The sequence below is a fragment of the Poromitra crassiceps genome, assembly GCF_964638095.1.
Source record: "Poromitra crassiceps genome assembly, chromosome: 2".
NCBI classification, from domain to species: domain Eukaryota; kingdom Metazoa; phylum Chordata; class Actinopteri; order Beryciformes; family Melamphaidae; genus Poromitra; species Poromitra crassiceps.
In genome coordinates this window covers 80,238,235-80,251,738 of record NC_139624.1, presented here as the reverse complement: position 1 = coordinate 80,251,738, position 13,504 = coordinate 80,238,235, and the positions used below count along the sequence as shown (strand labels likewise).

The window sequence follows — 13,504 nt, the reverse complement described above, 5'->3', positions numbered from 1 at the left end:
AGGTGTTTCTAAAATGTGTGTCGAAACTGATTTAAGTTGCACTGTATTTAGCCATTGCCATCTCTTTCCTTGCCTGCAGAAGAAGCATATTCCCATCTGCCAGAAGGCAGCGGCCAAAAAGAGGAAGGCTTTTGACTCCAGTAGGCAAAGAGCTGAGGGCACTGACATCTCTACTGTCAAACCCATCAAAGCAAAGGTAAGAAGACACCTGATGCAAACCAAGACCCAAACCACATAGTTCAATAGGAAAATTAACAGGGAGAAGAAACTACTAAAAATTGTAAATCCCCGTCTTGAAGCTCTCTTTCAGAAACTTGTTGAATTGAAGCTAAATTATACATGCTGTCATGATTATTATATTTTAATTTCACTTATGATCTGTCATTTACATATTCCTATTCCCATTTCAATTTGCCTTCAAATGTTGCCCATCTATTATCAACTTGATTCATCCACTATAAATATTTAAGACACAAAATCTAACCTAATGCTTTGGACAGCTCTAGTTCAAAGAATTGCCGCTAGCAAAGGTGCGCCTTGGGCCTGATCACGAGTCAAGAGGCTTTCGACTGTTATAGCTACTGTTGCTAACATAACACACTCCATACAGCTCAAGACAGCAGAGCTACTGTCAAGATGAATAGCTTTGTGTGTCTTGGTCTGTCCGATAAGAAACATTTTGACTTGAGTCACTGGAAGCCGGAAGTGGGTCAGCTATTAAAATGTTGCAAGCTAGGACCTGTAATTTTGAGGGAACATAATGATGATCGCTGTAATGAACAGCCAACATATTTGCAGCTGGGCTGTTCTATTCATGACGTTCAGTCATTTGTTTTGGCAAGTTCTGATACAATTTAAACCACTTTGTATTTCAGTTGCAGTTCATCCTCCACTGATTCGTCCTATTTAATTTGTCTTTATTTTCTATGTTCATGCGATTTAGGGGCACACCTAGGCCTATCAAGTATTCTACTGAAGGCCAAAAGGTATTTACTGACGAAAGAAGTAGGGCGCGCACATCAGCTCAGCATGTCAGGTGCAGGACAAATACAAAATAAACTTAGAGCAGAAAATAAATCAAGTCCGCACACTGAAAAATAAGTCAGCTCCCAGGTCAGTTTATTGATGTTTCGACCAGCGACTCTGATGAAGACCTCCTGGTTTTTCAGCAAAAGGTATTTATTTACTCTACTATTTAATACTGCTTTCCTGTCACTGAGCTGACTGGTCTGCTGGATCTGTGTGTGGACTCACACTGGCGTTAGTAAAAAAAAAGAAAAAAAAAAAGATCAGCAGTATTTTCCACTATTACTCTTTGCCAAAATGTACCCCTATTCCGAATATTCAAGCATATACAGTTATTTTAGCAATTTCTGAAACTTGCACTGGGTGACAGTCTTTGCTTTGACTTTGGGCAGCTGAGCTAATTGCTAGCTTTGACGGCTATGACCTCTTGACAATCCACTGTATGACACTACCTCTGTAGAGGTTGCCAAGTAGGTCACTCAGACTGAGTGTTAGAGAGTCCACAGTCCTTCTCTGCCAGTTTGAACTGCACTGCCTGACAGGTGTTTAGATGGCAACTCAAACAAGGTAATGATGCTTTCTGTTGTGTTGGCGTGAAATAACTGCTGTCCAAGATTCAAGATGTCCTTTGTCATTGTACACAAGTACAACAGAATTGCGAATGCAGCTTCCTGAGTTGATGCATAACAAACTATGCATCAACAAGTAAATAAAGTAACAATAGGGGTGGAAACAAGAGTAATTAATTAATTAATTAAAATACTTAAATAAGAACATTTCCAAGTAGAGTACTGCATGTAAACGGTAACATGTTGTCCATATTGCATTGTTTCCTATGCACATCCTCTCTCTACGTTGACTCATTGTTGTTGGAACAAACTTAATGATGGTGTTAGAGGTATGAGCAGGTACACAGTCATCCTCGGTTGATCTGCTTGCCTGATAGGCAAACAGGTCTTGGTCCAAGGTAACAGGAATGATGTTTTTAATGTGTGCCAGAAGCAGTCTCTCGACACTTCATAATAATGGCGTGAGTGAGTGTGACCGGGCGGTAGTCATCCAGCCACTGAATGAGTCAACGTCTCTCTCTCTTTTCTCTCTCTCTCTCTTGATTGATTGATTGATTTGTTTATTTAAGTGTCATGCCCTGTTTCGTGTGCCCAGGCCATTTGGGCCTACAAGATACTATAATAATAACAGCCATATAAATATATCATGCATTCAAACTTTTCTGTCATATGAGGGACATAAATGATGTGCTCTATAAAGGAATGAAATCATGTTTCACCATGTTTGGCAGACAGAGAGGCTTGCTGAACTTGAGGAGTGTAACCAAATAGGAAGAAGTAGGAAGTCAACCCGGCTATCATGTTGCCAAGGAAGCAACTCCGATCACAGTGTACTACTTCAGTCAGAAGTCATTAGCAGTAGATACCACTCACACTGCACTATGGGAAGACGATGCACGAGCTTGTAGGCTGTTTCTTTTTATACTGTAATATATGTATGAGAAAATGGTCCGTAGCTAGGGATAGGGCGGTCATAGGGAGTGGGGGTTCAAGCGGTAGGTAGGCGGAGTGGCTAGGGGGATGTGGGTGGTGGGAGGGTGCGTGGTGAGGGAAGGGGGCCATAGCTAGGGATAGGAAGCTCATAGAAAGTTGGGGTTCAAGGGGCGGAAGCGCCATAAGGCTGAATGGCCACACCAATGTGCCGTGGACTCCAAGGTATTTGTGTTTGTATGAGTCTGGACCTGGACAGACATGGATGTAGACTGCAGCCTGACTTGTTGGCGGAGGCATCTGTTTCAATTGTTGTCCCACACTGATGATGGCACAATGTCTATGACATCATCAGTGATATCATTATTGACCAAAATCATCTTATGACATCACTGATGATGTCATATGCACTGATGATGTCATAGGCATTGTGACATCATCTGTGATGTCATAGGCTTTGTGACATCATCAGTGACAGTGATGTTATCAGTGATGCAAAGTTGAGCAATTGTGCGCTGCACATGCCAATAGAGCAGGCGAGGCCACACAGTGGCCGAGCTGCGTGTGGCAAGGCCACGCAGCGGGCGAGCCTAGGGTTTCGGCTCCCGATACCCTAGCACAATACAACCGCGATGCAGTATTTCTAGTTAGTTTATCGGCCAGGCATCAGCCGATGCTGCTGATTATCTCAAAATGGCTCCAAAATGCGATTAATCGGTCTATCTCTAGTCTAGAGGTCACTCAACATGTAAATTACCCGAATAAAAGTAACAAAAACAAATCAAGATTGCAGTAACAATGTTTACCGCTTCGGCAGCGCCAGCTTTCTCATTTGGATCCTGGGCTGAGGTGACTGGTATACAGTAATTAAGCAATATCACACGAGAGGGAGTGCTGTTGTTGGCTAATATCGGCACGGCTGTGATTCGGTCGTAGGCACGAGGCGGCAGGCCGAGTGCCGAAGATAATCACAGCCGCTTTGTGAATGACATTCAATGTAACTTGGCTGGTGTTTGTTTTGTTGATTAGAGCAGCTGTGAAGCGGAGTACTATACAGTTATGGCACAGGCACAATGAGTCGCATTGACATTCAACAAACGTGATAACGATTTGCTGAAAACACATAATCTGCGTTAAGTGCCCCCTACTAATGTCGCACATAGCCTATTAATCACTGTCTCCCGCATTGAATAATTGAAGACAACTCACTGTCTGCGATGCATTTCCTCAAGTTAAGTCCTAATTGTGCTCAGGTCTTTTTTTATGTTGCTTTACTGGGGATTTATTCGGTAATCCAATCTGGAGCAGTTTATTAGGGTACCATTGTGACTTCCGTGTCATCGTGTGGAAAATTCTTTAAAACTTTAATCACAAAGCTAAATCAAGCACGTTCGAAACAGACAGAATAGGGGAAGCTAGGCGTTTTTACCTTCAAAATAAAAGCCGTATTTTATAACTGGGTAAATAAAAATCAGGGTTGGCGACTCACTAAGTGTTAAAATTGACTTTAGTTGTCTGTGTTCTATATGTATTCTGTCTATTTCGGATCACACACAAAAAACGTTGCAACATGCATCAGTTTATTTAATTACCATTATTGTGAAGGTTTTAACCAGAAGTTTCAATGTTATTCTGGCTCACTTGACGCTTTTGCGGCTTCAGTCTGCACGCAAATCGTTATCACAAAAGCTGTGTATGAATGCGAAATAAAAGGTGAGCAAGCAAAGCTAGTTTGCCATTTTATGCAGAGACGGTTGTCGTCTAAACATGGCCTTAGTTACCAAGCAAGCAGAAACAGTAATATTTCCAACCAGTGAGAGGCAGCAATGTGCCGCAAGGCATCTAGTCTGCCGCAAAGCTATTAGGAGCAGAAGAAGACGCTCGCCGATACCTCGCTAACAGATTAGCACTAGTATTTTAGCAAACTATCAAAAACAGCATTATCTTTATGATGTTTTAATAATGTTACTAGACACGTAACTCTATAGAGCCCCGTTGTAAGGTCTGTTTATCAAAATAACGTGTGACCTTACGAGAAATGCTGAGCAGGTCTTGGACCTCTAAAAGGCAAGCAGCCAGACACTAGGAGAGTTTACAGAAAAATAATCTTTATTCACAATTTCTGTTAATGACAGTTTCTATTCCAAGAGAGGCAAGTTGAATATACAAAAATAATCTTCTCTTTGTGCAACAGGTTCACAAATGTCTTTCCTGAATAATCCTAGGCTACAGCAGTGACCACATAATCATCCTAGAATAACAACACAACAGGAACAATATTAACCACACACATAAAATACATCCACCATGTATACAACTGAATAAATAAACTGCCCACTTCCCGAGCAGTAGCAGCAATGCTCACCCCTTAACGGAGATTAGAGGTCTCACTCTGGACTCGAGCTGCAAAGCCCCGGGACCCACCGCTACGACCAACGGCGCTAGGAAGAGTCACAGCCCATTAACCCTCTGACACATTTAAACATCTTGACAAGCATCCGGACACATCGATTAGAAAGAAAATGCAAACAACATATAAACAATAATAAAATACCTGCGCAACACTGGCACGTGCCTACCCCCCTCCGTGAAGCCTGCCTGGCCGATAACTCCTTCCTGGAAATAGTTAATCACCCATCAAGCCCACATTCAGACACTTCACTAATGTTTTAGAATATTCGTGCACAAAAGTACTCGCATACTCACACGTCCTGATAAATCAAACAGCTTCGCTATAAGCGTGCCTCGCTGTAGCTCACAGTGCCGCTCTGGTATTAACGTCTCGGCTGTAGTTTACTGTGTGCCGTGCTGACTCCGGTATTAGCGCGTCTCGGCTATAGTTCACTGTGTGCCGTGCTGACTCCGGGTCACACAACTCAAAATGCAGCGCCTGAGTGCCACACGTCCCGACTCAAGCGACCAGCGCACGTCTAGATTCAAAGAGAAATGTTTGCTCGTGTTATGTGGCGGAAATACAAAACAGGGAAAACCTAGGTCCGCCCACATCCCCGTCCGACACGCAACCCGACCTGCGTTAATCGGTTCCACCCGGCCACACTCACCCCCCAAAAAATAAATCAGTGTCCCACTGATGCCCATATGATGTACTAACACCTAAAGCCCAATTCTCCCCTGGCCACCAACAGCTGACCTTGGCAGATTAAAAGGATTTGAATGCCAGCCTGCAGTGCTCCGCTTCGACCTCCGCAGGGGCCCGGGATCCCCAGTCTCTTCGGCCTCGGAATCCTGCGTTCCAGGGTCACTGTCTCCTGACCCCTCCTCCTGCCCCATGCCCGCAGCTCCTGCCCCAAGTTCAGGCTCCTCCTGTGCAACATCTGGCACCTCCTCCATGTCTGACCACTGCTCCTCCGACTCGTTGGGAGCCCTGATGCATATTATGCTGTCATCCTCTTCGTCCCCGCTCTCCTGAAGCTCAACCCCCTGTGCCGCCGTGCCTTCCTCCTCATCTCCCGCCGGTAGCACTCCAGGGCCACACAGCCGAATCTCAGAGCGATGTACATTCCTGAGAGCCCGTGAGGAATCCACCGGGACAACTGCATAGACGGGCTTGTGAGGACTCAAGCGAGAAACTATCCGATGGGGAATGGGGAGCCAGAGGTCTTGAATCTTATTCCGCCCCATACACTTCCGGTTCCGTACATAAACCAGCTGCCCCGGCTGCAAGTCTGCATTCTTGGTCGGCGGCCCCCGGTGCTGACGTCGAGCCTCCGCCGCTTTTTCCATCTGCCTCGCCGCCTGGTCATATGCCGCTCGCAGCCGTTCTTGATGCTCCTGAACCCATTCCCCCGCACATCCAACAAAATCGTCATCTCCCCCACTCAGCATAAGCTCCAAAGGCATGCAGGGAGCCCCTCCAAAAAGAAGGAAGTAAGGAGAGTATCCTGTGCTCTGATGTTCTGTAGTGTTGTAAGCGTACACAACCTCTGGAAGATGCTCCGCCCATCTTTGCTTCTTCTCTGGAGGGAGGACACGCAGCAAGTCATGGAGAGTTCGGTTGAACCGTTCGCACTGTCCATTACCTTGCGGATGGTACGGCGTTGTTCGGCTCTTCCTCATTCCATACAGCTTGCACAATGACTGCACCACCTCAGCTTCAAAGCATCTGCCCTGGTCTGAATGCAACCGAGCTGGCACTCCATACGGCTGAATCCAATGCCTGACCAGACACTTGGCCACGGTTGCCGCCCGTTGGTCCCGTGTTGGAACTGCAACAGTAAACTTGGAGAATACATCGGTGAGTATTAACACATTTTCCCTCCCATCCGATGACGGCTCCAGGACCGTAAAATCCATCGCTACCACTTCCAACGGCCTGGACGCCAGAAGACTCCCCATAGCTGTCACCACCCTTGGTTGTGGGGCCTTGGACACGATGCACCTCTCACAGGACTTACAAAAATCTTCAACCTCCCGATACATTCCAGGCCAATACCAACGGGCATTCACCAGCTTAAATGTTCGTTCAACTCCCTGGTGCCCGTGCCCTCCATGCATTTGGGCTAGCACCTCCTCCCGCAGCGCCCTGGGCAAAATCATCTGCTTCAAATGACCTTCCTTCTGGCTTTCTCGCTTACGAAACAGCACCCCCCCACAATCGACCACCCTCTCCCACTGCCGCAGCAGCTCTAATGTCTTTGGCGACTCCACCAATCTCTCCTCCCGGCTAGGTCTCCCCGCTCTAAGCCAATACTTGAGGAAGGCTGAAATATCGGGGTCGGCCTGTTGCAGCACAGCCAAGGACTCCATACTGTAGGAAGGAAAGCTTATGGTGGACTCCTGCTTACAGGGGGACACGATCGTCTGCTCCTCACTGCTGACAGCCTGCCAGAATGTGAAAGGTGCAGCATGCCCGCCAGCATCTCTTTCAGCGGACGTCGGCTCCAAGTACTGCCTGGACAAGGCATCCGCAGCTGCATTTTGCCGGCCCGGGCGATATACAATGTGAAAGTCAAATCGGGCCAGCTCGGCAACCCACCGCTGCTCCACCGCCCCCAACTTTGCGGTCTGCAGATGGCTCAGCGGGTTGTTATCTGTTAGCACGGTGAACTTGCTGCCGATCAGGTACTCTGTAAACTTCTCTGTTACCGCCCATTTAAGTCCCAGCAACTCCAGCTTCATCGCACTATAGTTCTCCATGTTTCTCTCCGAAACCCGCAGCCCCCTGCTGGCATACGCGACTGGCCTCCTCTGCCCATCAACCTCCTGGGAGAGAACGGCCCCCAGGCCCTGATGGCTGGCGTCGATCTCCAGGGTGAATGGCTTCGTGAAGTCGGCATACGCCAGCACGGGAGCAGAAACCAACCTCCCCTTCAGGGTCTGGAACGCATCCTCACATGCTGCACCCCAGTGCTGGTTAAATAAATGTGCAGGCAGGGGCCTCCTGTTTTTCTTCGATGGACCCAATGTGGAAAGGGCATGGAGCGGGGCGGCAATGCTAGAAAAGTTCTTAACAAATCTCCTATAAAAGCTTGCGAATCCCAAGAAAGACTGCAGCTCCGCGGCACTCTGAGGTCTCCTCCACTCCGCCACAGCTTGGATCTTCCCCGGATCAGTCGACACCCCCTGTGCTGAGATGACATGACCAAGATAAGACACTTCAGATTGAAAGAAAGAGCATTTACTGAGCTTCACTTTAAGATTACACTGCTCGAAGCGTGACAAAACCATCTCCAGTCGGAGTAGGTGCTGTTCAAAGGCTGACGAGAATATGACTACATCATCCAGATACAGCAGCAAAGATTGAAATCGCTGGTCCCCCAGGATGCGCTCCATCAGCCGTTGAAATGTCCCCGGTGCATTACATAGACCGAATGCCATTCTATTAAATTCATACAGCCCGAACGGCGTACAGAACGCTGTCTTCGGCCTGTCCTTCTCCAACATCTCCACCTGGTTGTACCCGCTCGCTAAATCCAGCGTGGAGAACCACCTCGCCCCACTCAAGGAATCCAGGGACTCTTCAATGCGTGGAAGTGGATACGCATCTTTGCGGGTCTTGGCATTCAATCTCCTATAATCTACACACATGCGAATTGAGCCGTCTTTCTTTCTGACGATCACCAGGGGAGAAGAGTACGGGCTGCTGCTTTCTCTAATCACCCCCTGCCCCAAAAGCTTCTTAATGTGATCTTTCACCTCTTCATACTGGCTAGGAGGGATCCTTCTATATCTCTGACTCACTGGAGCATCATCAGTTACAGGGATTTCATGTTGGATAAGGCTTGTACACCCCAATTCACAATCTGAAGAAGCGAAGACATGAAAATATTTACACAACAGCTGCTTGGCTTTCTCTGCCTGGTTGTCTGTAAGCCCTGGAAAATGCAACTGGGCTATCTCAGGGGGCACTTCCTTATCCCCTATGGACACATGCTGCTCCCTTACCGCAACCTGCTCCTCTTGGGGACCCACCCGCTCAAAACAAACGGACACTCCCTCCCCAGCTACTACCTCTACAACACGCAGCGACGCAAGGCGTGTCTGAGGTGCCAACTTAACATCTGTAGAGCCCACATTAATTACAGGAACAGCTAAATGCCCATTAGTAACCTCCACATATGCACTAGACACTAATAGACCCCCAGGCAAAATGCCCTCCTCAAACCCCAAAGGCTCCACTAGAACAGAGGACTGTGACGAGAACTGCCTAATAGGCCCTGCTGCTGGGACAAAGCAAACCGAACCAGCAGGGACTATAACGGGAGACACAGCACGAGCAAACGACTTGGTATCTAGCGAGACCACCTGCTCATTTTGACACACAGCAAAAGCCGTCCGCCAAGCTTTACCACATACCGGGAGTGGTGGTGGTGAGCTAGGACCAACGTCCGGGAATAAGAGCTGATAGCACTTTTCAATCACATTCATGCCTATCAAACCTGGTACTGCTCGCTTACGGTCTTTTGCTGCCGGGCTAACTGGATCTTTCACTACCAATATACCCCTCCGAGATATAGTTCTACCCAGCGCCACCGCCTCAACATCCGTTTCAAAGTAGCCAAGGTAGGGGATATCCACCCCATTAGCACCACTCAATGACAACCACCCACAGTCAGCCAAACCCTTACCCCACTTTGGCAGCAAATGTTCCCCAAAAGAAACTTTCAGTCACGGAAGAAACATTCGAACCCGTGTCCAGTAAACATTTACATTTAACACCCCCCAAGGAAACCTCAACAGTTGGACATTCCCCCACAAGACATTCATATGTTTCCGGATCAAAAGACACCGCTTCAGAGCCTGACTGCCCCCCACCTGTGGTTTGGCTCCTCACCGCAGGGGGAGAAAGTTTCCCTGCTGCTCCGATATTTGGGCACCCCCGTCACTCTCCACTGGTACAGAGGCTATAAAGTTGCCGTCTTGGCTATAGTTAGCCCGGGACGCACCGCAGTACCGCGCAATGTGGCCAACATTTTGACACTTAAAACAAATGGGCTGACCAGACGGATCAAATCGGGGCTCCCACCTACGCCCATTTGCTCGCCTGGGCGCTGGTTCCCGCATGTTAGACAATTTTCGTGACAAATCGTCGATCAGAGCCTGCTGTTTCTGTAACATGTCCATAACCTTAGCAAGGGTTGGGTCAGGTTTCACATCAATGGCTGCCGTAACGGCACTAGCCTCCACTGCCGCGGCCTCCATCTCGCATGAACCCAACACCCGCTTCACACGCTCTCCACTGACGCAAGCCTCCTCCCCCCACTGTACCGCCTCGTTACGGAGCTCAAAAAAAGAGATTGAAGATTGGTGCCTAATTGTTTTTTTCAGCTCCCTACGGAGCCCGACATCGCACACATTTTCAGCAAATTGGTTGCGTAGAGCAAAACCGCCACACCACGCCTCCCCTACACCGCAGTGACCGATTTCCTCCATAATTGCCATGAGCGCATGAGAATACTCCCGCACCGACTCCCCCTCCCTCTGCCTTCTGTCGAAAAACTGCCTTTGCAGCTTAGTAAGTGACTGGGGCTGCCCATACATCTCCTTAAGAATCTCCAACACACGTTTAGGATCTGCCCGTTCCACCTGAGGGCGGTATTTTATCTCTTGCCTAGCCTCCCCTCCTAGGTGTTCGTAAATATACGCCGCCTTCTCAGCCCGAGCATAGGGGCGATAACCCAGTGTGGCATTCAACTCATCCAGCCATTCGTGAAAAACAGTACTCGAACCCCCCGTAAAAAGTGAACACTTTTTCTCCTTTGGCAAATATATGACCCGCCCCAGATTCTCCCCCACCTCCCCCAAAGGGAGAGTAGAGGAGGGAGCCGCCCCCAACTGCTCCTGCAAAGAGTCATTCTCGTCCTTTAATTTAGATATGGCGTCCTTATCCGCCTGTACCCTTGCTCTAAGAGCGAGTAGCTCAGCTTGTACCTCCGCCTCTGATGACATCGTCCTCCCTTATCAAACAGTCTTAATGCTGAGTTGGCAAATGCCGACCCACTTGATCCAATGTGCAGACAGAGACTCGTGCTGGGATGTGGCGACCTCCTCCGCTGTGGCTGGTTCCGCTGCTCCTGGATCTGGAGTGGTCACTGCCTTAGCCCACCCACCTATCACACCTTAAGCACTGTGCACATCCAACCTGCCTCTCTGTAGACTGCTTTTTTCCAATAAATATGAGATCCTGCTCACAGCGCCAAACTGTGACCTTACGAGAAATGCTGAGCAGGTCTTGGACCTCTAAAAGGCAAGCAGCCAGACACTAGGAGAGTTTACAGAAAAATAATCTTTATTCACAATTTCTGTTAATGACAGTTTCTATTCCAAGAGAGGCAAGTTGAATATACAAAAATAATCTTCTCTTTGTGCAACAGGTTCACAAATGTCTTTCCTGAATAATCCTAGGCTACAGCAGTGACCACATAATCATCCTAGAATAACAACACAACAGGAACAATATTAACCACACACATAAAATACATCCACCATGTATACAAATGAATAAATAAACTGCCCACTTCCCGAGCAGTAGCAGCAATGCTCACCCCTTAACGGAGATTAGAGGTCTCACTCTGGACTCGAGCTGCAAAGCCCCGGGACCCACCGCTACGACCAACGGCGCTAGGAAGAGTCACAGCCCATTAACCCTCTGACACATTTAAACATCTTGACAAGCATCCGGACACATCGATTAGAAAGAAAATGCAAACAACATATAAACAATAATAAAATACCTGCGCAACACTGGCACGTGCCTACCCCCCTCCGTGAAGCCTGCCTGGCCGATAACTCCTTCCTGGAAATAGTTAATCACCCATCAAGCCCACATTCAGACACACTAATGTTTTAGAATATTCGTGCACAAAAGTACTCGCATACTCACACGTCCTGATAAATCAAACAGCTTCGCTATAAGCGTGCCTCGCTGTAGCTCACAGTGCCGCTCCGGTATTAACTAGGGCTGTGGCGATTCACTTATCTCCCGATTCGATACTATCACGATTCTTGGGTGCCGATTCGATTTATATTGCGATTCTTAAGTATTGCGATTCTACGATTATTGCGATTCGATATTACGATTTATTGCGATTTTTGTTTATTTTTTTCTTTTATTTTTTCAGTTTGTTTGCTTTTTTACACTAGATTAGAACATGGGAAAAGTTGAATCATACACTAGAGACTGTATATTATATATCATGAGTAGGGCTGGGTGATATAGTTAAAAACAGGGGTGGACTGGGATCATAATTCAGGCCGGGCATTAGATACCAAGCAGGCCAGGCCGATATGGGCCAACGCGCGTGAAATTTGGGCCGTTTGAAGCCAGATTTGGGCCGTTTGAAGTCCAATTTTACAATGAGATGCACCCACTTTAACCCTGAAGTGTAATTATTACTTCAGACTAACTAATAAAGTAATAAAACCACTAGTAAACCAGTAGGCGGCGCCTGGCCTGCTGTTCAGTGAGTGGCCTGACTGCAAGCACCCAAAAAAAAAAAAAAAAATTTATTTATTTTTATTTGCGATTATCGATTCTGGAATAAAAGATCGATCCAAAAAATCGTGACATTAAAAATCGCGATACTTAGGTGAATCGATTTTTTCCCCCACCCCTAGTATTAACGTCTCGGCTGTAGTTTACTGTGTGCCGTGCTGACTCCGGTATTAGCGCGTCTCGGCTATAGTTCACTGTGTGCCGTGCTGACTCCGGGTCACACAACTCAAAATGCAGCGCCTGAGTGCCACACGTCCCGACTCAAGCGACCAGCGCGCGTCTAGATTCAAAGAGAAATGTTTGCTCGTGCTATGTGGCGGAAATACAAAACAGGGAAAACCTAGGTCCGCCCACATCCCCGTCCGACACGCAACCCGACCTGCGTTAATCGGTTCCACCCGGCCACAAACGCATATTGTGAAAACGGTTTTACTTTGTGGAGCAAATCAGCAGCTAACAGGCTGGAGGAGGCTCACACCATGGATGTATACAGTCAATGATTTAGAGCAGCTGTGAAGCGGAGTGATATACACACAGTGAAGTGCCAGTGCTGTTATCGTGAAATATCAGCACTGCTAGGATCCCTCTTGTCCAATCAAATTGCTCAGCCGGAACTAACTGTTGTATAATGGAGTATCTCCACTGTGTTGCCTTCTAGGCGGTGGAGCCCCCTAAGAAGCCATCCAACTGGCGCAGAAAACATGAAGAGTTCATAGCCACTATCCGGGCCGCCAAGGGCATCGACCAGGTCATGAAGGATGGCGGGCCATTACCCCCACCGCCCCCTCCCTCTTATGACCCAGGTACAGTAACACACAGGTACAGTAACACACAGGTACAGTAACACACAGGCACAGGTACACACAGGTACAGTAACACACAGGTACAGTAACACACAGGTACAGTAACACACAGGTACAGTAACACACAGGTACAGTAACACACAGGCACAGGTACAGTAACACACAGGCACAGGTACAGTAACACACAGGTACAGGTACACACAGGTACAGTAACACACAGG

The 13,504-nt window shown here is 47.7% G+C and overlaps 1 protein-coding gene across 1 annotated transcript in view; it reads left to right on the top strand.

Annotated features, from left to right (window-relative positions):
* LOC310772418 (zinc finger C2HC domain-containing protein 1A-like) overlaps positions 1-13,504 on the top strand; it is a 31,891-nt gene that overhangs the window by 1,913 nt on the left and 16,474 nt on the right. Inside the window, exons 3-4 of the mRNA XM_083632222.1 lie at positions 80-196; positions 13,139-13,283. Of these exons, the coding sequence (XP_083488348.1) occupies positions 80-196; positions 13,139-13,283 (262 nt within the window). The remainder of the gene's footprint in view (positions 1-79; positions 197-13,138; positions 13,284-13,504) is intronic.